This window comes from Falco punctatus (genome assembly GCF_963210335.1).
Source record: "Falco punctatus genome assembly, chromosome: 5".
Taxonomy (NCBI): Eukaryota; Metazoa; Chordata; class Aves; order Falconiformes; family Falconidae; genus Falco; species Falco punctatus.
The window spans coordinates 67,282,416-67,309,998 of NC_137584.1; the positions used below are offsets into that span (position 1 = coordinate 67,282,416).

General features: G+C 40.7%; 1 protein-coding gene across 1 annotated transcript; it reads left to right on the forward strand.

Moving 5' to 3' along the window:
* The first annotated feature begins 8,044 nt into the window (after window positions 1–8,044).
* On the forward strand, window positions 8,045–13,010 carry CD24 (CD24 molecule). The gene is made up of 2 exons (XM_080389836.1): window positions 8,045–8,541; window positions 11,079–13,010. The coding sequence occupies exons 1-2, from the start codon at window positions 8,473–8,475 to the stop codon at window positions 11,256–11,258; spliced, it is 249 nt and encodes an 82-aa protein (XP_080245962.1). The 5' UTR covers window positions 8,045–8,472; the 3' UTR covers window positions 11,259–13,010.
* The last annotated feature ends 14,573 nt before the right edge of the window (window positions 13,011–27,583 follow it).

The window sequence follows — 27,583 nt, forward strand, 5'->3', positions numbered from 1 at the left end:
TGTCCATATTAATTTGAATAATGAGCTAAAGCTCCCTGACTGCTAATTAATCTCTTCCAGTGTCACACCTATTGTAAGTGCTGAGAAGTTCTCTTTTCTTATTCCATAGTCTGGAGGCAATTCCTCTAGCTTGTTACTTGCATCCAGTCTGTGACCAAATAATCCTACCATTTCTTTCTCTAAAGCCTGACTCTGGAAATTAAGCTTTCATGCAGCAGAAGCTCCTTTTCTAGCCCTTCCAGTACTGCCTTTTCAGTTGGCACGCTGCTCTGAACTGGTTTTTCTTTCTCACACATTTACCTATAGCATCTACTCTGCCATTTTTACTATAAACCATGGGTTTTATGCTCTTTAAGATACTTTTAATGTGTCCAGCCCCCATGTACACTGAAACTTGGCTTCATCTCTACTTACCAACTGTCTGTGTTGCCAGTTCATCTCTTGCAATAACAACCACATTATGAACTTCTGTCCACTTTTTCTTGTAGTCACACTGGCATCCTGCACATGGAATCCCTTTCCAGAAGTGAGCAAGGTCTCACAAAGTACCTTTGCTTGCCGCCTACTTATTCCTTGAAAACTCACAATGGATAATTAGATGAGTAAAGTAAGGTGGATGAGTTTCAGGTATTGTTTTGTATTTCTTTAATAGATGAAGATATAGGCCCTTGCTAAAGTCTAACTTTTTTCCCCCTCATCCTTTTCACTACCTGACTAATTTGGCTTTTGTCTGCCTATTCTCTTTTACAGTAGAAGCTACATTGAGCCATAATGAGAAAGAAAATGGAGATGGGCAGTGCAGACTGCTCTGACTAGTGCTGGAGAAGCTGATAGAGGCCACCCTAATCAGTCAGAGCATGGTGACCCACCTAAACCAGAAATACATGGCTGCCTTGCCAGAGAAAATCAGTGTTACAACAGTAGTTAAGCAAATGGGAGGAAAACAGTGAGTAACTTCCTTCAGTCAGCCTGGTATCCAATCCAGCTACATGGAAAATAAATTCTCCACAGTTTCACTGTAATCCTTCAAATCCCCAGTTTGGTGAGAGGTTTACAATGAGATTTTTTTGTTTGGTTTTCCCTCCCTTTCTTTTTTGCCAATTGTCTAAAACACAACAATTTTTGGTAGGAAAAATTAATGTGCTTTTCCCTAAGACAGGCTTCCAGGCTTTCATTCATTCTGTAGTGAACATGCTAAGGTCCTGCTGGTTTTTGGCTGCTGTTCTAAGATTTATCAAGCTACTGGTAACAGTGGGTGACAAATGCAATAAAAAGCAAAAGCAATCAATTAAACATTTGTTATTCAAACCTTACTTATTAGCCATAAAACTACACATTCCATGAGCAAATGTTAATTAGTTTGAATTATTTGTTTACTTCTGTGTTTCCTCTGTATTCTCCTCAGATTAATGGCTTTACTATTAGAATAAAATGTTATCTTCTCTAATTGATAGTAACTAATTCAAGATATATGCATGCAAGTCTAACATAATTGATTTCCAATGAGGAAATTTAGATTGTTCCTCCATCTGTGTACAATTAAAGTTTTCTTTTTTTAGATTATGTTTTGTGTGAGGTTTGCTTTTTAAAGGAAAAAAAAAGCTGTTTAAAGTACTTCAGCTTCCATTGTGGCTAAAGGACAAAGTTTCCTTGATTAGCATTTATAAATGTTACAGCATTAAGAAAGAAAAATCTATCTGTATTTTGATATAAAATTTTGATATAAACCTTTGATGTAAAGAAAGAAATAATATAAATAAAGGTGCAATAGGGAGGGATAGAATGTGTAAACCACATAGTAGCAAGATCTGGGATGGTCTGTCTCCCAAGGAAGTGTGTCCTTGCAACACTTGCAATTTAAACTCTGGATGTTCTCATCACTAGGTGAGGACTCTATCTCTGCACCTTGCCTAATGATACCCTGTGAGAAACAGTTCACCATCTAAAAGATACATGAAGTTTTAACACTCCTGGTGATACATGATACGTTTCCTTTGAGCAGTTCATCTTCTCAAATCCTAGGCTAGGCCTTTTTTCTATTATGAAATGGAAGAAGAGCTTCTAGAACTTGTCTATTTATACACCTTTGAATCACATTTTTTCTTATTTCATCTTTTAAAATAAACAGTTTCAACTTTTCTGTTCCTGTTTATCAGAGTTCTCCATGAGTCATTCGCATTACCTTGTTATCTCTGCCTGTCCCATACCCAAACTAGAAATTAGCTAGAAAAGTTACAAAAGAATAAGCTTCTCAGGATGCCATGCGGCAGTGATGACTAGGAATGAATTCTGAAAGTGAGTGCTCCGTAAGGCAGTCCCTTTTTTATATAGACTATCTTTTTGATAACTGTGGGTAAAAATCTGCCCTGTCTAGTGTCAAAGAGAAGGCACTAAAGTAAAGATAAAAAATAAGCAAGCAACAAACAAAAAAGGGAAATGGAAGAATACTAGATTCAAATTGTGAAATACAGATTTTCAACACTTCTCAAGAGAAGATAAAGACTGCTACTGTTTCCAGAAAAAAAACAAATGTTTGGTAGGCAGGGCTAAAAACATAAGTATTGAAATGTGTCAAGGATAGAAGAAATCCCAACCGTCATAAGCTAATGATGATGGTTAAAATGACTAGTAAGGATCCAGAGATTTTCCGTGAACATTTTTTCATTTGTTTGGAAAGACGCAGAATGAAGCAGTAGTATAATATCAGGATAACTAACTTTGCATCCACTGGTAAGTGAGGTAATGAAGAATATCATATCCAGTGGGAGAAATTGGAGTTACAGAGCTAGGTCTCAAGCTAATGGTGAGAAGAACTTGGCTGCACTAATTGCAATTAGTAATAAGTATTATCAAAGAAAGAAAATTCAAGGAGCTGGTAAAAGTGCTAACGTTGCACTATTGTTCAAGAAATGGAGCAAGATAATCTCAAAATTGCATCAGACCACAAACATTATGAAGCTGCTGCTGCTGCAGCAGAGTAGAGTGTGCTACTTTGGGCAACATGATCTAATGAAGTACAAAGGGAAGCGACAAAAATGCGTACATATCCTATGAAGGAACTCAACCTGTTCCTCAAAATAAGGAAAATATAGTGGCAAATGTCTGAGCTAAACATCTACACTCTCTTGATAGTCAGTGAAAAGACATAGACATCTTCAGGATGTGATTATTCTGTTTCAGATGTCTATGTAGAAATGAGATTAATTACATCATAGAAGTGCTGGTTTCCCTTTTTCTATTAAGGGTTTCCAGGGAGACTCACTTAGATGTTGATGGCTGCTGTCACACAACCCTTCCTTTCTGCTCTCAAAGCAAAGTTCCTCATACATTTTCAGCTGGTAAACACTTTGTTACAAATCTAGCCATCATTACTATCTGTGTGCTTTACTATGCCGATGTAATGAATCATTACTTTAAATTTGCAGCAAAGAAGACTCTGTATTAAGATAAATATTCTGCAAAGATAGTTTGGCAAAGAAACAGGAAGCCTATGGGCTGTGAACCACCCTTCATGGATTTTGTCTGAGAATTATATTTAAACCTGCCTCAAATCAGAAGATGGAGAAAATGAGCTTTGATAATTTTTTGCCTCTTCATGTCTATAGACCTGTTATCTGACATTATGCCTCATGAGCTGAAGGAAAGCTCTGTCTTGGTTTTGTCCCATACCAAATAGCATGATCTCAAACAATTCCTGAGCATGATTCAGGGGTTGGCCCAGGCCAGGGACAACTACTACCAATAGGCAGCTTAGATTCAGCCTCCATTTTCTGGAAGCTAGGAGAGTTTAATAGTATGGATGCAGCTAGACACGTCAGTTGGCCTCAAGGCCAAAGAACAGGCTCTGCTACCATTTAATTTGTTTCTATTGATGTCACCCAAGAGTTTGTTTGACTAAGGGAGAAAGGTGTGCTTTCCAGCAGATCTGAAGCCACACCTATCTGTGTAAGCTGACACCATCCCTTGAAGTCCACCCAGAAGTCAAAAGAACCATGGGTATGAGGGCAGCAGCTCTTAAACATTTCTTCTTGACAGTAGTTCTGGAATCACGGTTTCACTTCTGCTCAAACTTCCAGGCTAGAAATTGTGGCTTTGTTGACTTCCATAACTATATACCTCTAATTAAGCAGCCTGATGCTTTTTGCCTCAGATTGACATAGAAGGGAAACAGTGGCACTGCTGGAATCCTGGTGTAATGAGGGTCTGGATTATAGCAACAAGGCCCATGTCTGAAGACACGTATAGTGGAACCCAATCAACATTTATTACCAAGTGGAGATTTACAGTACCACCAACCATTCCTTCCATTAGAAGCTCTACTAACTTAAATTTAATATAAACCCTCCACTGGAAAAGAGAATGTAACCCTCAATATATATTTCGAGTTCTTACCCAAGACACACGCCAAACAGCTTTGTCCTGTTGCCTAAAATCTGTTCCAACCAGTCAGCTCCCATCAGTATTTCAGTCTTGTTCTGCACTGATAGTGAATGTGCAACTGTAAGGGAGGATGCTTCAAAAAAAGCCGGCAATTTTTGATTATATGGCTGGAGCTTTGATGCTGCTGCACAATACGTCCTTTCTGCTAAACAAGTAGCAAGAGAAGGGCCAGCCTAGCTTATGAAAAAATAGTGTTCCTATATATTAGGAAATAGTGACCTGTGAGTTTCTCAAGGCAAAACCCATATGCAATATGGACATCAAAGGAACTTATCAACAGATGGTGTCAGCGTAGATCACCATATATGGGCTAGTCGATAGACACTGCAAAGTTGGATTTCTCTCTTCAAAGTTGTCCTTTGAAAAAAGGTCAGGTTCTAATATACGAATGCATAACATGTTCACAGATGGGTATTAACTAAAATAATTCATAATAGGACCCAGGTGAGTACTGAGAGCTGCAGTGCACTCTAGCATGAGCTTGAGATGGATGAAGGCCCTGCAATGAGCCACAGGGTCTAGTAAGTTCTAGTCTATGCACAGCCAGAGGGAGTGAAGATTAGGTTGGGAATACAGGATCCAGTGATTCTCATTGGCAGCTGATGCTCCTAAAATATTTAAGTTTAGATTGATAAAGATTGGCAGCTAAAATGCAGGAGTAAATTAATGGTTAAGTCAAAATCAGTTCCCATGAATTTCACTCAAAAAAAAAAAAAGTGACAACACTTATTTTGCTAAAGTTGTCCAAATTTAAATACATTACTTAGGTGTCTTAGAGACTATTTCTCTCCTTCCTTTTATAGATGGCTAACTTTCTTTTTCTACCAGTCATTTTAGCTGATCTTATTTGATAATGCATTATACAAAACAGCACAAGTTTTGCTTCTGAACACTAGACTGTAAGTTATGCTTATTGTAAAGTTCAATAAACTTAAAAGTCACTGGTGGAATATATGGATGAACTTACATTTAACTCAAAAGATCAAAGTAGTTTTCTCTCTTCTCTTTGTTAAGCTTTCTCATCAGATATTATGCATTTAACTGGGAGAGGTGCTGAGTACTATTCTGACCTAGGAAAAAAAAAAAAAAAGAAAGCAGAACAATGGGGATTTAACAATAATATTTAACACTGTATCTCAGCAACATGAAAGCTCTTAGAGCACACTATCAAGGTATGTTTGGTTGAGAGAGTATATTGTATTTTCTGACAGAAAAAATCAGAAGTGCCTTTTGGCCACCAGATAGCAGTGCTTCACTTTGTACAGTTCTCAACTCAATTACAGTGCTTCTTGCCTCATAGAAAAATCCGTATATTGGGTTCTGGTCTCTTGCTCAGATACATCTTTTGCAGACTTCATTATAGATGTCAGCTGCAAAAAAGTAAAGATTTTGGAATTGGGACCACAGGTGATTTATGTGTTCAGGAGGAATCAAGACTATTGCAGCTTTCCTGAATGGGGAGAGTTAGTTGTAGGAATCTAGTGGAACATAGGCATTAAAATTATAATTTCCAATGACAAAAGTTTCGAAGAAAACCTTGGGCATAAAATATTTTTAGTGCTTCTCTTGTGCTGCTAGTACGTTTCCTTATTTGCTTTAGTATGTCAGGAATATTTCAGAAAGGCATGTTTTTTGGCCTCAGAACATACATTTAACATAGTTTTATAGTTTCAGCCATTTATAATTTCTGCCAAATGTTTTAAAACCTCTGCATTTTAATTTATTTTTAAATAGAAAGGAACAGAGTTAATAATATTTTTAGCAAGATATCCCCATTTTCGCTGAAACTTGTTAAAATGCTAACACTACATAATAATAATTAGCAGTTGTATAATGCTGTGTTGGTTCATGTCACCTTACAAGAACCGTGCATCATCCTTATTTTTTACAGGTGCAGTTCCAGACCTCAGCTAAGGTGCACTGGGTAGAGAGAACGGGAAAAGCCATCTGATAGTTGTTCCCTCATTTTCATCTGTCCCAGATTTGACATTAACATGTCTCAGCTGCTGCTTTAACCTGAAACAGCTAGCTTTGATCCCCATGGGATCATGCAACAGCTGTATCACTTCGTTTTCTCCCAAACAAGGTGGGAAAGATTATAATGGAAACCATCTCTGTCAGCTTTACACTAGAATATTCTTTGCTTTGGCTATCGTAGAGCCCTAACTGGATTCCCTTCCTTTTGCATCTCCTCCAGGGGGTCTGGCATCAGAATAGTGTGAGCCCTCATTTTATTGCTACGATTCACATGACTTCTCTCACAGGGAATTTCACTTTTCTGTAGCGTTAGCCATGCCTACTGAGTGAAAAGGTGACCTTCCCTCCCATTTGTGATTTCATTTAACTGTGACAACTAAAGGGAATTCTTTGCAAGGAAAAGTAGTGACAGGAATGTTTTCAGCTTTGTCACACCTCTCTTGTTTTAAGTCCATCACAGTTTCCTTTTTTTCTCTTCTTACATCTCTATAATAATGATAAACCCATCTTCTGGCAACCAGCTTTCAGCAGACAACCAGTGAATACTCAAAGACATAAGATCCTCAGATCGATGACTATTGCCATAGTTACTCTATAGATAGACTATGCCTCTAATAGTTAGGAACTGGAATTTGACTGTGATCAAGGATTTATTAAAAAAACAGGGAAATGTTACTTAGTGCTTTGGACCTGGTGTAGCTCTCAGAAGGTCCTCCACCTTGGTATAGAATAAGGATTGGTGTCTTGGGTGGTACAGTTTACCAAATACCTTTATTCCTGCAAAAACAAAGTAACTACAGCTTTGTCAGGCATTCTGAAGCAAATAATGTGGGGATGGATTTAGAATGATACATCTTTGCCCAACACAACCCAGCATCTGGGTCTGCAGCATGTCTCTCCATGTTTCTTGTGCTTTGGGACCGAGTTCTAGCAGTGCCCTCAGAAGAGCTGTCCTGCCCCTGGAGATGGCCAACAAGTTATGCAGCACTGAGCTCGGACACCTCCTCACACTTTGCTCTGAGGTAAACATGAATGTACCCGGTTTTGAAATCCATTTATTAGTTTGAGCTAACAGAACATCTTCCTCTTCTTTTCAATGGAAATAACTGTCACAATGAAATCAGCACATCAGTGTCTCTAAAAAGAGTGGACTCTAAAGTGGACACAGACCATTTTTGTTACTTTGTGCACTGAGATGCCTGACCAACTCGGTGAGGTGCTGGCACAGCCGACTGTCCTGGTCTGTTGAGGGTGGAGATGCCACATAACTACTGTATTTACTGTGCCAGAGATGGAACCTTACCTACAAAGAGGCTGCAGCTGGAAGAACCTTCTGTTCCACAGGTTTGTTACTCTTTAAGAAATAATGGTAATGATCAAATATTTAGATCCAGAGACTGCTTGAAATGGCAACCTGCAGCCTGAAGTCCTAGCACTAGTGGTAAAGCAGCTCCGAGCAAGGCGGGATCTCAACTCCTCGGCCTTTTATCTGCTGTTCCCTTCATTCGGAAATACTTAGAGCCTTTACCTTTCCTTCACTCACTCATTTTTTTTTTTATTTTGTTTTTTTTTGGGGGGGGGGGGCGGGGGCGGCGAGGATAAAAAAGTCTTATGCTTTTACAAACACGTTTCTCCGGAGTCACTGCAACGCAACCTCTGCAGCGCCGTGCCAGCCCCTCGATGCCCGCACACGCCGCCGGCACCAGACAAAGGCACCACCGCCCGTAAGCCCTAACCGAGGGGAGACAAAGCGCCCGGGCACGCCGCCGAGCAGCCAGCGGGACCCGAGCGCGGCGCCGGCAGCGCGGCCCCGCAGGAGCTGCCCCCGCGGCCCGGCCCGGCGCTGGGGAGGGGAAGCGGAGCCCTCGGGGCCGCGGGGGCGGCGGGCGGAGGGCGGGAGCAGAGGTGTGGGGAGGAGGAGGGGGAAGGCGCGGCGGGGCGTCACGGCAGCCCGCGCTGCCATAAAAAGGCCGGGCGCGGCCGAGCGGCGCATCCCTTTCGCCCGCAGCCACAGCGGCAGGTGCAGCGGTAGCAGCGGGGCAGTAGCAGACGGGCATGGGAACGGCGCTGGCGGCACGGCTCGGCTTGGGGCTCCTGCTCCTGGCCCTCCTCCTACCCACGCAGGTGAGCCCCGGAGCGGCTCGGCGCCTCCCCGCTGCCGGCCCGAGAGCGAGAGGCGGGAGAGCAGCTCCGCCGAGACCTCCCGCAGCAGCCCCGCGCCCGCGGCGGTCGCCTCGGGAGGGACAGGCTTCTCCTGCGGGGCCGTGGGGCGGGTGGCCCCGAGGGGTGCTGCCTCCGCCTCGCAGCCCGCCGCGGCGCCTCGCCGGGCAGCCGTGGGTGGCGGGCGGCGCCTCCTCCCCGGGGCGGTGGGGGTGTGAGAGAAGCGAGCCCGGGCAGCCCCGGCTGGGGAGGGGCCGCGCCGCCTGCGGGTGGGCTCGGCCCGCCGCCCTCCGGGGGACCGGGCGGGTGTGGGCCCAGCTCCCCGGGACGGCAGTGCCGGTGCCGTGGGTTACTCTGGTCGAATTAAAAGAAAACAAAAAAAAGTCGGAGTTCGCCTTCCTTTCCCTCGGGGAGAGCCGCGGTGCGAGCAGCGGCGGAGCGCTCCCCCGCTGGGAAGAGGGGCGACCCCGAGCCGGCTGCGGGAGGGCACCGGGACCCCGGTCCGGGACCCCCGAAGCGGCGAGGCCGTGGGCGCGGCCCGTGGCGGCAGCGGGAGATCTGGGGGCTTGAAGCAAAAGGACATCGGACTCGGTGCTGTGCTGGCCGAGCCGTACCCGTGGTGCCAGGGTAACGAATGCAGCTAAGCCAAGTGAGGCTCTCGGATGGATGCGTTGTTCCTAAACGCTGCCTTTTGAAAAGGGTCAATAACACAATATCGTAAAAATAAACAGCAAGAGGATTGCTGGAGACCGTTTTAAATATTCCCCTCCCTGCCTTGTTTGTGAGGTAGAGAGTTATCCCTTCTCCACTCCCCTCAGTGGAGTCCTGCCCTTATCAGTGATGAGAACAGGATCAGACCCTGTGAGTTACCAGTATTTGTCACATGCATGTTAAGATCTGTCCGGGGTCCTATCTACCGTGATGTTGTAGAACTTGGCTCTAAGCCTTTCCTATTCCACACATGAAAAAAGAGAAAAAAAAAAAAAATCCAGGAACTAGGCTTTCTGTTTAAGGCTAAGAAAACTTTAAGAATGTATAACCAAATGTGAAACAGCAGTGGAGACTCTGTGTGAAGACTAGAAAAATTCTGGGGCAGGCTGGGACTTGCCTTGTATCCAGCTGTAGGTTATTAACTCTGCAATTCATTATTGATCACTTTCGGACTGATTTCAACAGAAACTTCCACACTGCAATTTTTATCCTGCAGTCCTAGATTGCTTCCAGCATGTTGCTGGTTGCCAAGAACCCTACCTACCAGAAGCTTTACACCAACCTGATATTTTATGATAAGTTTTTTCTGTAGAAAGTAATTAAAGAACACACTCATGCAATTTTCTAATAAATATAACATTGACTTCATGGCTTCAGGATTGAGAGGCTATAATTTTTTCAGCTAAAGAAAATTAATTTTCCCAGCAACACTAAAAGTGTAAGATAAAGACACCTTTTATGGAGAGTATTATTTATTGAACTAACTGCTCTCTCTTACTAGAGCTTACCAAAATGCTCTGGTACAATATAACTTGTTGCCACAGAGTTGAAGCCAAGCTTGTTATATTACGGTCATTTTTGAGAAACAGTTATGTGATTCTTGCCCTTGTTTTTTTAATCCTGATGAATTGCATGCGTGTGTGTGTGTGTGTTTTTTTTTTTTTACTTGAAGACCATGTTAGCTTAGCTCTGAAAGTTTTCCTGTGCATGTGTAGGAAATAGCTTGATACTGAAGTTACATAGTTTGCACAATTTCATGCTTTATCCCTATAATGCAGAGTTGGGGGGAGTATTTTTGTATTGCTTTCTCTCAGCATTTGTTTAATTTGCTAATACTATATGGTTTCTCTACTGCATTTCTTCTTTGTATGTTCTAGCATGCTGATAGGTTATGATTTAATCCGTGCAGTTCCATTGTTCTAAGTTCTGCAGTTCAGTACTACCACAGCAAGAGTATGAGAGAGGCTGAAATACTAAGTCTGCTCACATAAGCCTCACCATTGCTTGAAAGGGATCCCCAAACCAGCCCCAGAAACAGTATCAATAGATTAATCACCATTGTTTACTCATATTTCTGTTTGCGGCTTAGTATGCAAAGCCAATGAATTTGTGCAGTTGTCTTAGTTTTGGGTTTTCTTTTTCTGATTGTAAGGTATTCCTTTGCATAGTTTTACATATACACGTCTTTTTTGGTGTGAGCTTTTTCCAAAGCTACCTCTATTCTAACTTTAGTTTTAGTGCAGGGTTTTGATAAAGTGATAACTATGTAACAACATAAAAACATTTAGAAAAATGTTAATTTATTTCTTTAATGAATCCTGTGTGTGCAATTCAATATGTCTTTGTCCTTAACTACGCCATGAGAGCAATTGCATGTATCATATCTGAATATTGTGACTGACTGGTGCTACGCATTGTTCATTACTACTAACTTGTCTTCTGAACTAAAAATGAAAAAAGACAAACCCCCTTTTTTGTTACTCTTTCTTCCCCTCCCCCTTGCATTCTAGATCTACTGTGATCCCAATGGAACAAATCCAACACCTTCAAACAATTCAAGTTCCACTTCTCTGTCAGCTGTCACAAATTCAGTGAACAATACCACCCCTCAGGGACATGGAAATTCCCTTCACTCAACCACAAGTCTTCTTTTCATTCTCTCAGTTTCTCTTCTGTATTTTTGCTGTTAAGAGACTCTGGCATGGAAATGGCTACCACTCCCCACCCAGTTTCCTGAACCATCTGAGATGGCTAGATCTCCAACCCAGCATGAAAACAAATCAGTCCAAACTCCGCATCAAACCAGCTTGGTTCTACTCCATACTCAGTTTAGTACCAGTCTGACCTAGAGAAGCACTCAGTATTCTGTCTTTCCAAAGCTGACCAGTGTGAGAAGACCGACTTCAAGGAGATAAAATGATGACCTCTTTCACCAAATGAGTTGGAATTCAAAAAACAAGATGGAAGCAAAAAGAGACAGTATTGACAACCCCTGATTTAAAGCTGAGAAGAAATGCTGTATCTTATAATATGTATGGATAGTGACACCACCAAGAAAAAAGGCTAGAGGGTTTATCTTGGAATAAGGACTTGAAGAGACTTTATTTTCCATTTAAATTCATTAAAGTCAACAGGCTCATAGAACTACTAGAAAACACAGAAAAGCTCAAATGGTTCTGTTTCTCGCACAGGCTATGTGGTTCTAACCTATGGGTAGTAGGATGCATGCAGAAGAAACAATGTCAGTGGAAAGGGTTTCTTCTAGATTTTACTTAAATTGTTACAAGGCTAGAATACTAAATTTTTGTAAGAATCCTCTTATTTAACTTCTGAGTCCTAACCAAATAGCTAGCCAGGCAGGGCTAGTTTTGAAATAGCTAAACCCCACCAGTTTTCTTAAGAGTTGAATTATTTATGGTGGGAACTTGAATTTGACTTTTTATTTAAATTGTTTGTATATTAAACCATATGTGCCAGAGAAAGGAGGTGTGGCAACATTGGGAAAAGTACCAGGAGGTTTTTGTAAATTTAGTTCAGACAAAACAAAAAAAAGTCAAGAGATAGAAGTTTCCTCTTTCCCTATTTCTCCTCCCAAGTTCTACAAGTCATATAAGTTCTTCTTGCTTCTGGAACTTTCCTTAATTATGAAGGATTTATGGAATCTTGGAATCTTTTGAGTAATGCTCTAGTGCTGCTTTTCTTTTTTTTTTTTTTTTTTTTTTTTTTTTTTTTTTTTTTTGGCACAATGTGAATAACTTACTCTTTGGGGTTTTTTTGAAGAGTTTTAATTGTGATAGTTTACTTTAAACATGGGCTAATACTTCTAATGAGGAGAAGGAATGGGGAGAGGAGAGCAAACGACCAAAAATAAGAAATTAAATGATCAGGTGTTTGGAATATGAAGACCGGAGTCTTAATCACTGAATTTGAAATCTTTGTAAATACTACTTTTTTAAAATTTTTCTGAATCAAAATTGCTACACTTGCACAGATTGTTTCTGTATCATCCTACAGTTTAGATAATAGTATCTGGTACTTGATCAAAGCAAGCTTTGTTGAGGAGGTTCAACTACCTTGATGATAATATCTTGTCGGGAGAAATAAAAATAATGTTGATATGATCGCATGTGAGTATACATGATCATATCACTGTGTATAGATATTTATCTCTGTATATCATGTCAAACATGGGTGGCTCTCAATTTTTTTTAAATATACATCTGTCTTTTGGTTACATTACCACCAATTCAGAGTATCATCTATTAATCACAAACTAACACAAATTCATGTCAGTGAGTGTACATGGACATTTCCTTATGCTTATCATTTGTACTCAGTAAAATGTTAATGATTGTATTTTTGTGTTTGTGTAATTATGCTTTGATTTATTAGCTACTGATTTTCATTTGGGAAAACCTGTAAATAAAACAGTGGACAGGCAATGCATTCTAGATGCACTTCCAGACACTTCTACAAAAACTTGTAACTTGCCTGCATAAAGTGAATGAACTGTTAAGCAAGACAGTATATGTGATTAAAAACCTTAAGGTCTAGAAATGCTGAAGTGTAATTAGTTTTATTTCTTTGTAAGGTCTGGTGACACAGGGAGTCTGGATGCTACTCTGAAACCAGTGAGTGAGACTTGATTAACATCTTTAGTAACTGTACTAAGTTTTCCATACTTATTACAGCCTCTTCCCTTTCAAAGTATTACTATGCTTTAATTTTATACAAACAGTTCTTACTCAGTTTCCCTTTATTTCTTACTGTGGCAATGAGTTATTTTCCTTGTAATGGCCAAAGGTGTCCTTTAGCTTCTGGTTATCAAGTATGTGAATTAACTGCTTGAGGTTTGAGTCCTGCAGACTACACTAGTATAATAAGAATATCCTAATAATAATACAAGTTTTTCCATGCTTGATGAAGGACAGAGGCTGGAAGAGGTAGGAATTTGTGCAATATGTTGTTGAAAGGCAAAAAATAACTGGATAAGTATTCAAAAGCATTTACAGTTCACGACATTCCAAAGTGGTCTTCGATGTTTTTTTTTGTTTTTTTTTTTCAGGTATGCTCCTTTCTAATAACTCTTAAAGGCCTAACAATATTCAGAGCAATTCTATTTATTCCCTAGACAGTGAGAAATGTGTTTTAAAACACCTAGCTACTTAGGCATGCTGAGGAGGGTCTGCAGTTTTCAGTGGGAGAGGCCCCTGGAGAGGCCTCCCAAGGCTCTGGAGGGAATGCAGCACAGCAGGCTTCTGATTGTGTTCCTTTAGTTTTCCAGTGGGCTGAGCAAATCTGAAGAGCAGGATGAGTTTATCAAAGCTCCCATTTGAATAACTCTTGGAATGTGCAGGGAGTATCAAAGCACATTGATCCCTCATTTAGTTTGTTTCTGAATGCCCTAGAAGAAAGCATGAAGATAAACCACATGGCTATGCATCTTTAAAAAAAAAAAAAAAACAAAACAAAAAAAACCCCAAAACCCACTGAAAACAGAGGTGCTCTCCAAAAAGAGACAGAATGAGAAAGGCTGCAACAATGGGCCTTAATTCTTCGATGTACCAGTAAAATAGATGAAGTATTTGGAAATCAAGTTTATGCTAACTATTCAAGTGGATTGGGATGGCTGGCTTAATTGGCGGCATGCTCTTTTGTTTTCTTTTGGGGGCTGCTTTGTTGTTTTTGAAGAAATGGGACCAGTTTGCTTTTTTAATAGCATCTAAGTCACTTGATTTTCTGAGTTTTCATCAGACCAGATGAGTGATTCAGAAAAATGATCTGGTAACCTTTGTTCTGTTCCACTCCATCACAGAACAATGGAATCAGTGATGAAGAAATCCACACAGGCAAAGAGGACATGATGGATTTATTTAACGACATGGGAAGGTGGGAGGGAAGGGAAGAGAATGGAGCCTATGCACTTCATAACTATTTAATTTTTTTAAATTACACCTATGAAGGCTGGGACCAGCTTTTACCTACACCTCTCACTTTCACAAATCTGTCCAGCTGGAGTGTGTCTGGATAGCATACATTGTGATGACTCTGAAACAATTCTGCTTCTGTTTGATGGATGGTGCAGCTTTTGTTGTAAACATGCTAGCCACATATGTCCTGAATAAAGTATAGTGCTATTATTTGAATGAAAAAGCCTAAAATGAGCACTTACAGTTTGTGTGCAGCCTACTGTTCCTTTTTTCACAACATCATATTCTGAATAGCCCTTAAGTTTTTTCACGTTGCAGTTTTTCAGCTGGTTTAGAAGCCACAGGGACTTTGAATGAACAGCTTTCATTCAACAAAAATCTCCACTAAGTGAAGTATTTTGGGCCAGATCCAATGCTGTTAAACCCATAAGCTTCTGCTAGTGGCTTCCTTGTTTTCAGCAGGATGAAATAACGTATGCCAAGCTGTTCTCTGTATGCAGCGTGCATGGTGCTGCTTTGTTGTGCGAAGGATAACCCCACTATGTCTACGGAGATGTGACATTATTAACGTCTCAATAAATTACTTTTCAAATGAACTTGGGACTATTTTGACAAGCCATTCTCAGCTTTTAGCTTAATCCCTCCAACGTTTAGGATTTGCCTGTACAATGCAAATGCTCTCAAGCTAGCTTGAGACAGTAGCATACTCTCTAATGTCATTAGTACAATATTTCATATAGAGTCATTTCCCTTGAGAGCAGTTCTTATGCAGCTCGTTGACCTGTAAGGGCTCATGAGAAGAAACAGTTGCAGGGCTAGGCTCTTTGCCGTGTGTATTTCCGAGTCAGCATTTCCCTGCACTCGGATTACACCGCCCCTGCAGCAGAGCTCACAATGACACCTTGTATCTGAAAGCCAGGATGTATATAAACATGCATATATTGGAGGCAGTCTGGAGTGATTTGCATTTTGTGTGCATTCAGGCTTCACAGGGATTTGATTTCTAATACGAGACTGAAATGATTGAGGTAGCAGGCTTTATCATGCAGCAATTTTGTTGTAATGGATACAATTGTTTTTGCATTAAAGATAACTTTGAAATAGGATCTGTCAGCTCTGCCGCTTAGCAGCACAAAGCTCTTCGTTACAGAGTACACATTACATTTTATGCACTGTACTGGTCTACTGTGCTCCAGCAGATGAAGAGGCTGGTTATTTTAAATCCATTATTTTATCCGCAGCAGTTTAAAAGCAGCACTAGGCTTTGTTTTGCAGCACGTACTTTAAGACGTGATGTTTTCATCATTATGCAGTAGCCTTGGGAAAGATACTTGATCCTTACTTTGGTTATCAGCCTTCATTTTTCCAAGTGAAGCCCTCAGCATCCTGCTCATGAATGCATAATTGCTCTGGTTTAGTCTTCATCAAAATGTCCGGAATGAATGACCTGGAGCTGAAGAAAAAACATCATCCATTTTATACAGCCCAACCAAAATCCTCAACTAACAAAATCTCATCTGTGAAGGCTCATTCAATTCTCTCTTGAATCCAGCAATACTTCCTGCAATATACGTGCTACAAATACATGAATAAAACATTTTCAAGCTTTTCAGAAGCAACCTGAAACTCTTTTATGCTTTCAGCTTAGCAGGAGCGTTGCTTTAACAACTGATGGGTGCACAATGTAAAAATTGAGCACACAGCAGAATTAAATTGTGGTAGCTTGATTTTGCTGCATAAACTGAATGATCACATTCCACCAAAATCTCTCTTGAATGACCTAGCATGGAAAGTATTCTTTATGTGGCACAAATTATTAAAGGAAGCAATGCCTCTGTAAAGCAATTGTTCTGCTTCCCTCTTTTCAACAACTGTCACTGAAAACACAGCGTGGACTTTTTTTCAGATTGTTTAGTGTGCATAATCTGGACTTAAAAGTCTCTGTTCATTATACTGAAATATGTAAACTTTACATGACAAAAGCTGTATATTTTGTCTACTATGTATTGTATAAAATTCAAATGGTTTTTAAGGGGTAAGACTGAACTTTGAGACTGGAGGGGTATATAGACCAGACTACAATAAGAAATGCATATTGTCTGATTGATTAGGCTAGTAGGATTCAAAACTGATTGAGTACATACAGCTAATAATATTTAGAGCCATAACAGGAAGGATTATTGAACAATTGTAAAATGGGTAGAAACCGTGTTTTGAGTACCCTCATTGTTTTAGGAGTCAGGTAGAATTTCTTCTGCAAGCAGATTAGCTGCTAGCTGTTTAGTTGAGAAGACAGTCTGAGGCACGTTAACAGCATGAAGATGGACTTCACAGAATCATAAAATACGATATAGAATATAGACTTGATGAAGGCTTTGTGCAAACATGACAGTTTCAGTGTTTTAATGCTTAAGTACGAAGAAATTTTTGAATAATGAGCAAGGAAAGCCCTTCAGCAGGACTGTGAGAGTAATGCAAAGGTGTGATGGCATCACTATGAGACATGCTGATGACATTTGCTGTCATGTAGCTACTGATGATGACATTTGCTGTCATTTATCCACTATCTACACATTTTTTTGTATGTTTTCTAAAACTTGCTGGCATTTAGTGTCTTTTGTAAGTTTCCAATAGTATTTTCATATACCTTTTTAAGTCTGTTTTCACTGCTTTCTTTATCTGTTATCTTTCCTGTTTCAGGTAACTAACAGAAAACTACATGTAATGTAGCAGATTTTTTCATGCTGGAATTAGTCATTGCCTGCATTCCAAAATTCTCAGGCTTCTGTAAGGTGTGCCCTCTTGCAAAGTGCTACCAGTAAACAACCCCAATGTGAAGCATTACCAGGATGACAGACTTGGGGTTTTTTTTCCTGCCAGTCTGTGTTTTCACTGAAATTAAAATGTCAAAACAACACACAGCTATTTTCAGGACACAATGCAAACTAACTACACAGTAAATTAGCCCTGTTAATCTGGTACCGATCTAAGCCCTTTGCCACAGTTTCACAGTAAGCAAAAGCACATTGCTAACATAGTGGAGGAACTGGATGAGCAGTAAAGCATCTACACAAACTCCTGTGACGTGACTAAGATGTCGGCTTTGATCCCAAAATGTGTGATCTAATCTGCTAGGGATTTGTAGATCTCTAGGTAGCTGATAGGGGTCTGTGACTTTCCTTAGTATTTCAATGTGTTTACATTTAACAGGTCTGTTCTTACTCAGCAATGCAAGCTGACATTGCTCAGCTTCTACTTCACTCCTTTTTTTTTCCCTTCAGTCTTACATCATGTGTTCCTTAGAGCAGAGGCAGGCATTGCTGAGTGTCTGCAAAACTCCTGCCAGGCATCAGATATTTGTCAGCAGGTTTTACACTGCTTTCTGTAACAGCAGTAATTAAAGCCCAGGTCTTCAAAGGTAATTTGGTGCCTGACTTCTAATTCCTATTGAAAACAGTGTCCTTGTGGGTTGTAGTCTGACTGCCTCCCATGTAAAATTAGTATATAATACTGAAAGCTTTTACGGACCACTTGGGATCTCTGCTTATTTTTCGGGGAAAAAACAATTAAGCTCCTCGCCTTTTTTTTCTTTTTCTTTTTCTTTTTCTTTTTCTTTTTCTTTTTCTTTTTCTTTTTCTTTTTCTTTTTCTTTTTCTTTTTCTTTTTCTTTTTCTTTTTCTTTTTCTTTTTTTCTTTTTTTTCTTTTCTTTTTCTTTTTCCTTGCTTGCTTGTCTGCTTTCTATATTACAGAACCTGTAATGGCTATGGCAGAGGAGTGTTGGAAATACCTTTCTATCAAGGTGATGGTGTTTATCCCTGCTACAGCCAGATGGAAGGTTTTCTGGAGTTCAGTGCTGCCCAGTCTGCACAGCCTGACTGCATTCCTTCCACAGGGAAAGGCCTGTCCCAGGCTCTCACATGCGGGGGTCAGCACCATCCCGGAGCAGCCACACTCCTTCGGTGGCTCAGCCCAGGGACAGTGGAGTCAAGCCCCAGGTTTGGGCTTGGGCCAGTCATTGCGCTGAAGACCTGAATGATGGATTTAACTGGTTTCTGAGAACAGAGAAAGAGGGGTTGAGTGAGAGGCTGATGAACTGGCAATCTGGAAAATGGCATTCTCTTCCAGCTGGACCCTTCACATTCTATTTCCAGTAATACTGAAATACTGTATTTACTCTTACAATTTTTGTTATTGTAACACTGTAGCCAAGTGCCTTGAGATGGTCTCGGCCCTGAGGATCTTCAGTCTTACTTCAAAAACACACACAGCAGATGGGTAGACAAAATAAAATGTGGTTCCTCATAAAGTCAGCACACCCGGCCTTCGGGACGTGAGGGTAATGGGTGCCCCCTCCTGCCCTCACCTACCCGGGGAGCAGGCGAGACTCCCCAGCCGTGTAAGCCATCTTGAGGTGAGCGGTAGCTGCTGGCTGCGGGTACGGAGCAGGGCAAGTGCCCAGGATGGAACGGCAGCAGTGAGTGTCACCCTGGGGTGGAAGCTGAAGCCAAGGGCAGGGAGCGCCCTGCCTGGGCACCTGCAGGGAAGCAGGGGCCTGCGGGCACGGCACGCACTTCTGAACGCCCCCGGCTCATGAGCGTAGCCAGCAAGTCAGGAACGGGTTTGAGGGAAATGTTCACTACCCTTTGTTCATCTCCCCTGTGACCACATCTGCAATTCAGCGCGCAGTTTGGGGACCCCAGTAAAGGGGTCTCCTCCTGAGAGAGGCCAGAGGAAAGACACAGTGGTGGTCTTAGTTCTGGAGCATGTAACGGCAGGAGGGGCTTGGGTACCTGGGTTTGTTCTGCCTGCGAAAAGGAGAAAAAAATAGGGTTTAATTGCTGACCTAAGTGGCAGGGTGGGGGGTTAAGGAGGCTGGAGAGAGGGCAGGGCTGCAATGGCAGGTAGTGTGATCTGGTGGGGAAAAAGGCAGTGTCACAGAGGGACTGATAAAAGAAAGAAATGCCTGAAAAATGCTTATAGCAAATGGTTCAACAGAAATCTTACAAGCCCCAAAGAAGAATTCCCGTGTCTGGTTTTGGACACTGCAATTAGCAGATCTGAACTCGTAAAATTCAGAGCAGAGCAATGAAAAACATGGGAAGTGTAGATGGAAAAAAGTAGAAAGAGTGGAGCATATCCAGTTGCAAAAAGAGAAGTGGGAAGCACAAAGAAACCTGCAGGTAAAAGACTGTTGCTAAGACATAGGGAATAGCCTGTCCTTCCCGTGCGCTGTGAAGAGAACAAGTCACGTACTGAAGCATTGAGCTAGATTGCTGGGGTAGGTCATGGGTATTTCTGAAAGCAAATAGATAAAGCAGGTTAGATAAACATCATTCAGGAATAGTCTAGATCTAGCTGATCATACCTTTGGGCAAGGGGATGGCCTCTCCCAGCCCTTTTTTCCCCTCTGATTCTAGGATAATAGTGTTGGTGCAATCCCAGAGCACAAAGCGTACATGTTCACAATTCCTCCTTTCCTCTCAAGACAAATATTCTTCTGTGTAAAATATCCCTTTAAACCAAATAATTTGAACTAATAATGCTGAGTTGCTCTAGTTTCCCACTTTTGTGAGTACTGCCTCCCTGAATCAGTGACTTGGGTATTTGAAGTTCAGATGGATCCTCTGAGCTATACAGCTGGATAACAGAAACAAACTTAAATGTGACACCTTTCTGTGTGCCCAGTATGTAGCTCTTTGTTTCTGTTGTGTTAACATAATATAGTCATGGGTTTCTGAAGGCTTGTGTATTTATTATGTCATTTTGTCCTCTTTGATGTCAGTTGTCAGCAGTCAAGGGAGGTTTGAAAGCATTTCACCTCAGCTGGTGATAATAAGACTGGTGGATATCTCCAGCTCCAACCCATACCTCCAGTTAGCAAATTCTAATAACTAGATTGTCCATTCAAGTGCTTGGAGTAGTGCTATACTGGGTGTGTTTGAGAAAGGGTTAACACAGCTCCACCACAACCCTAACCATGGGAGGTGGAAAGTGTGAAGCCATGTGTCTCTTGCACAAACAGCTGCTGGTCTTCCAAGGCAGGAGGACAAACTTCACCTTGCACAGCACTCTTCGGAGTTGGAGATCTGCAAAGCATGTCAAAGGAGCTAGTGTCTCCATAGGAGATGGTAATGGATGATGCCTTTACCTCAGGTCTGCAGAGGAGCTTGTGCAGTGGGAAACAAAAGGGCAGAGCAGTCAGAGATTTGGGGATATGGAGAAGCAATACGGCATACGTAGGACTGGCAGAGCTGTTATAAGGACAAAGGAAAACAAAGAAAGAGAGACAGCTTGCATGGGTAAGAGTCAGATAATTTTAATGATGCTGCAGGGTGGGGATAAGGAATTGTTATCAAACTACTGTTTTGCTGCTTTTAAAGCTAACTTTATTGCCCTCTAATGAAGAACCCCATGAACAGGAACATGAAACTAAGGGAATTCTGGTATCTGACAGACACCTTTTATGAGCTGAGCCTTTAGAAAGGCTTGCTCTCTCTCACATGGGACAGGTGTATGTTGTTCCCAATTTCTCAACAGGGGTTTTTAGAGGATGCTTCTCTCCCCTAGCCCTTTGTTTTCATGGGGTGAGCAGGAACTTAATTCTGTTTGGGACTTTGACCATCCTGTTAAAGCCTGTTGAGATGGGCTAGTGAGTTCCAACATAGGAATTAAAGAAATGTGAAGATGTATGTGCACGGTCGTGTAAGCTAAAAGTCAGTTAGCCAAGCTGGAAATTATGGGAGTTTCAAATAATAAAAACCCCTATCATCCATTTGATGGTATGGGGGAGGGGGTAAGGAGGAGAAAAACAAGTTCAAAGTTGTTTCTCAATGCCTCTCTCCTTGAAACATGCTTCTGTGTGTAGCAATACTTAAATAAAATAGTGATAAGAGGTTTGTCAAGGGGCCCAAATTTACTGTGCTTAAAACTGGACGAGGAGTTACCGAAATTTGAGTAAGTACACAGGAGACCTGGAGCTCATAATATACCATGAAAGGTTTGTTTGTTTTGTCTGATTTATGGCTTTAAACCTTTCATTTTCTGTAGAAGGAGATAGAATATGAATTACTTTTTTAACACAGCAAAGATTCTCCAAAGGTTACTATAGTCTCTGTAGTCCATTCAGCACATTCAGAATGCAAATTAGTTCCACATCAGAGTCTTTTTGTGAGGCTTTTCATTACAAGGGGACAAGTAAGGCACTCAAATTTCTTTTTTAATTTTAGATAAAGTTGAATCAAAAAGTGGATAGATCTCTTTATTTGTATTTTTAAGAGTCTTTTAAATACCTTTTCCTATCAAACATGAAAAGGAAAATAGTTATATTTCTAGGTATTTGGGGACCCCTTTGAAGCATTGAGCAAAGGAATGCTTAATACTTTGAAACTATTATTGAAACTATCAATTATTTTAACATTTTTTCAAAGGCAAAACAGGATCCTCACCAGACCAGCTTTGTGTCTTGTTTTTCTTGTTCTGACAGATTGTCTATCTGTAGTGTAATGAGAAGATGGTCAGACTAGCTTAATGTTTCACACATGATACTTTTCATCTTCGAAATGCTTTGTGAACATCAAGCAAGCATATCAACTTATGTTTCTCTAGTGAATACTTGTGTTGAATACAAGCAACAGATAGTGACGTTTTGTAAAATCTTGGGGGAGTCATTATATACTAGTGTTAATTTTAAAACCTTCCAAATATTAAGTAGGGCAAAATTAGACTTTTTTTAGCAAACTAAGACCTGTTGGATTTCTAGTGATTAGTAACATTGTCTGCTGAAGGTTTAGCATTACTGAGGCCTGGTTTTGTAATTTTAACACAGGTTTTTGTTGAAGTCAAAGACTGCAGCACTGAATTCTGGTTGAAGCTATTGTTTTATTATTTGCAAAGTTAATGCTTTTGTGACTCCTGCCCTTCTTGTTCTTTCTTACGTTTTACTGCTACTTTCAGGATGCATCAACAGAGGTGAAAAATCTACCTAGAATATACGATGGGCCCTGACAAGAAAGGCAGGGAATATACTGTGAAAACCTTGTTTCTTAGAGGTTTGTTGTGAGAAATCTGTGTTGGGGGGTTGTTCATTCTCTAAAGAGCTCTGATTTTTCAGGGAATATGTAATGGTTGTGGTGCCAGGAAAGGTGATGGAGAAGAAGAAAAGGACCAATTTGTTGTTCAGTTCTTGATACCAGATACTGCTAGATGTTTATATAGTAAGACTTGACTCTGTGTACAGTGGTTAGAAAAATTAAAACCTCTTCATCTCAAAGGAAGAAATAATTTGGAAGAGTCAAGGAAACCACACCTGGAAGATTCTAAGGAGAAGTGATACTGCTGCACATATTCATATTGTTGAACGCTCAACATCTGTATGTAAGAAAAATGCAATGATGTACAGAGGAATATAAAATGGGATATAAAGTTCTCTGATTATGTGTTATTTGGTTTATGTTACCTTTCCTGTTTTCTTCTTATTTTCCATTAGAAACAATCTCGTTTTGCTATTTCATCCATTTTCTTCTCTGGTGTTCTGTTTTTAATGTTAATGAATTTTTTTTCTTGTGATATTCAGTGCTTTAATCTGTGTCTGGTTTTGACTCTTTTAGAGCTAGCTGTAACGCTCCCTCCTCCCAGTCTTAAACTGTGCATATTTCTGAGAGGCTTTTTTATGACCTAGAAATTGGTACCATGCCTTAAAGATTTGTTCCCCTTCCTTTTTTCCTCACTTTCTGGATTTGTTTTTTTCACCAGAAGAAATTCTTACTTTTTTAATAATCATGTAGAATTGATCTCTTTCACAGATTTACGTAAAAATTCCTTTATCTTCCTTTGTTTTAAAATCATAAATGGGTAATGCAGACATTGAAATATTCTGAAGCTGTTGAATCATTACAAAAGCTCTGTAATTACATCTATTATTAATGGTTTTCATTAGTGAATTCTTTGAGTTTACATCGGTCCTTTCATCCAAAAGGCTTATGGTACTATATAATAAAATGTCCATTACATCTTAAAACATCCCTGGAAGACAAATGGAGCCCTCAGACTTGCCTAGAGTTGTGAGAGAGGAACTGAGGCAAAGGCTGCTTACAAGACAGGAGCAGCGAGCTAGTGGCAGGAGGAAGAGTAATTCTCACGAGGTCTGACTTCTCCCCTTGTGTTTCAACCATCTGAATCTTTTGTGCGGTTTTGAAAAACCTGTATCTACATCTCACAAAGTCACAAGCATTGTTGCAGAGGGAGCAGTCTCCTTCTGCCAAAGAGAGAATGAGACAGCTGGAGAACAAAGAAACTGGGATTTCCCTGGTCAGACCCTGAACAACTGATCCTGAGGTCACAGGCAGGCCCGTGCTTAACGCGGCGTGGTGGAGTGCATCTGGTGCATCTACTTTTGCTCAGCTCCTGCTGGACCCAATTGCCAGAAGCTGGAGACAGTGTTATGTGAATATGTGCCTGAATTTCCTCCTGAGTTTCAGCCCTCTGAGTTTGAGCTCTGCTTTGGCAGAACTCTCTGACATCTTTAAATGGAGAAACATGCACTGTAGTACTAACATCAAATACCACTAACCTGTGACTTAAAAAAAAAGAGCCAGAAACGAAGTCACCGGAATGAATTGTCAGTTATCCTGGACATGCAATTTTTTGTTTCAATAACAGAGAGAAAAGATGTTCACAAGACCTTGTTTGGTGCTTTCTACCCACCTTGGCACTGGAACGCTGAATAGCTTCCAGTTAATCACTAATCTGCTGGAGCTAGAGCAAAAATCAACACCTAACTGTTCTGGAGAAGTCAAGCGCCTGAGCTGTTTGTCATGAATGGCTTCTGCTTATGGCATGATCTGTAATCTTACAAATAACCAGAAGTTTGCACTGGTCCATGGGAGTGAGAGGGAAGGACAAGTTATGTATTAGACACTGCGCCTCACTGATGGACAGGTGGAACTTCTGTCCATAGTACTTCCTTGCAGTGCAGAGACTTTTTTTTTTTGGTGAGTAATGTCCTCGATGAGAGTAAGAAGTCAAGTACTGACACCTAAATTGAGGATATAAAAGTCTTCCTTTGCTGCATAGTTGCTTTTTGCACCTTCTAGACTGGAAGATTCTGGTAATATTTTTCAATTCATCATGTTGAAACAGCTTGCCCCTGATGTTGGAGCTTAAGCAAAGGAGGTAGCGCAGCCTTTGAGCTGCTTCCTTCCCAGGAATCTCACTTTGCATCTGTTCATGGAGGAGGAGAAATTTCGCTGTTTCTAATGGCATCACTCCACTTCAGGTGGGGGTAGAATTATTCACCTGCTCTTTCCTCCTGAAAGCAAGGTCCTTTGATCAGGTGAAATAACAGCAGCATTTCTCAGGGGCTTGGAAGTAGTGTTCTACAGGAACTGGACTGTCTTCTACTGAACCTAACAATTTCTTTCACTTTGCAGACTTGCCAAAGTTAGACTCCAGCCATGCTGCTTAACTAGTTATGATACTAGTTGAGGCGGCACTAGGAGCACTGCACATGGATTATAACCTTGCTACCTGTTGCATAAACATTGAACACAATGCCCCTGCTGCAAAGATCTTACACTTGAAGAAGGTACTGTTTGTTGCTGTTTTGGGGCAGATACCTGCCTTTTTGTACATTATTGTTCATTTTCACTTTTTAATTTTAATCTCAGTCCCTCCAATCAGAATTATCACATGGGTATCCTTTACATTTTCCCCCTTTAGGCTGACCGTATTCTATCAAAAGTGGTATTGTGAATGGGAATTATCCCTTTGCTTTGAAAACTATGACACATTAAAGTATTCACCTCAGCTCTTGGCAGCGTGAAAAACCTCAAAAACTTCCAGCAGCTTTTCAGTTGCTGCCTTCTTGTATTTCACAGCTGGAATTGAGTCCTTCAGTCAGTGACATCCATCCATTTCTTTGTTTTAATGCAGGTTTTTTGAGGGTACTGAAAATGATGAAGCCTTTATCTGACAGTTCTTCTCAGATATTTGCTAAGCATCTTTCCCAGTAATCCCTTCTGCTTGTGTACGCATACATAAATATGCTGTGCTATCTGAACTGAAGGGGGATGTAGAAATCACTCTTCTGTAGTGCTTCCAGCTGGGGCAGCTCCAGGTGTGGGGCTGGAGCACCTGCAAATGTGAGACCCACTGCTGCAGCTTGATCTGAGTCTGCTCAGCAGGCTCAGAGCTCTCTCTGGCCCATTGTAGTGGTGCCCGAGCTGCATGACTCCCTTCTGTAGGCAGATGCTCTCACCTTGGCTATGGTGTTACTGAACTACAAGAGGTCCCTCTCCCTGCACACATGTTAGAGTACGTGTGTGCATCTGGTAATGGGAACTGAGAGGCCAGGACACCTCAACAGTGGCAGAACAAAGGGAAAAGATTCATTTTTCCAGAAATGCTCTCCTTAGGTGTCTCCTGCCTGAGAGCCCAAAGAGGACTTTACACACAGGAGTGCTAAAGGGGAAGGGAGAGGCCATCAAATTGTACCAATTTGTTTAAGTCCGACCTTCTTTTTTTCTCAAGTAAAAATATTTGTCTTTAGTTGTTTTGATAATTTCTTATCAATTCTTTCCTCTCATTTTGTTTCCCTATCCTCAAGTAAAAATACAATTAACCCACTACTTTGAGTGTGAAATCTTTTTACAATAAATCAACAACATATGAGATACAAAAGAACCTATCTGTGCATCATCTTTGACTTGAAACTAGAATTAATTTTCTCTTGGAATCTAGCTTTGCCCTTTGGGGCTGAAATAATCCAACTTGTCATTCATTCCCTTTAGAAGGTCACTTGGATACAAGCACGCACAAAGCTGTTGATGACTCAGTAGATGAGTAAGTTCAGGAGACTTGAAATGAAACACTTTCATTACCCTGACAGTAATTTCTTATAACCATATGAACTGGCTGCAATGTAATGAGGGACTGGGAGAGTAACACGAGAGTCTACCTGGCAGAAGAATAACAAGAGACCTGTTTAAAAGGAAAAAATTGTGGCATCGACCTACACTCTGTCCTGATAGCAAATGTAATTACACTCAAAAAATGCAAAAGGCTGAAAGGTAGATGGAAAATGGAAATTCTTTCTTTGCTCCTGAGAGTGCACATCACTCAAAGGCAACATTTTCTGAATCTTATTCACACTTTCGACTCTAATCATACCAGTTTCCAAGGCAAATAATTTATTTTTCAGAATAGTCTATAGTTCTTATGATTGATAAAACAGACACCTAAAGTGGTGGGAACCGTCATGCAACAGAAAGACTGTGGGATATTCCTTAGTCTGAAGAGTTCCCATCCAATGAGAGACTAAGTTGTGTGAACTAGATTGACCGTAAGGAAAACTGAGTCCTGACAGTAAATGCCAGGAAAGAAATATTAATGTACAGTAATGGAGTTAGAAGATAGCCTTTTTTTTTTCTTCTATTGCAACTTCAATAATTACTTGCACAAAATGTCTACTAAGTGTCTTTTTAAAAGACATAAACCAAGCTAGACTATTCTTTATATAAAAGCTTGAAATAAGCTATTTAAAGACTAATGGGAGATGTGTAGGAAGAGAAATTGGCACAAGAAGTTCCCGGACACTTTGTAATCATGAAACATGTTTTAATACAGGGATATTTTTTTCTTTTGGCTTTTTAGGAGAATTAGGCAAAATGCTCAGTGAATTATTACTTTATTTTATTGCAATTTTTTTAAGGAAAACAAAGAGGAGAACATGGGTCATGCTTCCAGTCACTCTTGAATAACCAATGTGGTTGATGTGAACGCGCCCACCTGAGCCCCTCTCCTGTGAAGTGTTAAAGTTGATCTGGATGAGGAACAGCCGTGCCACCTCATGGAAAGTTCTTGAGGTTCTTGAAGTCTCTGTATCTCTTGTGAGAACAAAATACAAAGCAGCCCCTTTCAAATGCCTTTGTGAAAGAGCTGCATTGAAATGCCTAGTTTGAGATCAAAGACCTCAGGTATTCAATTGGGAGTTTTTATTTTGGACACAAGAGAAACTCTTGAAATGTTCATGTTCCTCTGAGATGATTCATCTTTGATGTAGTGGGATATTTGACTAAATACCACTTCA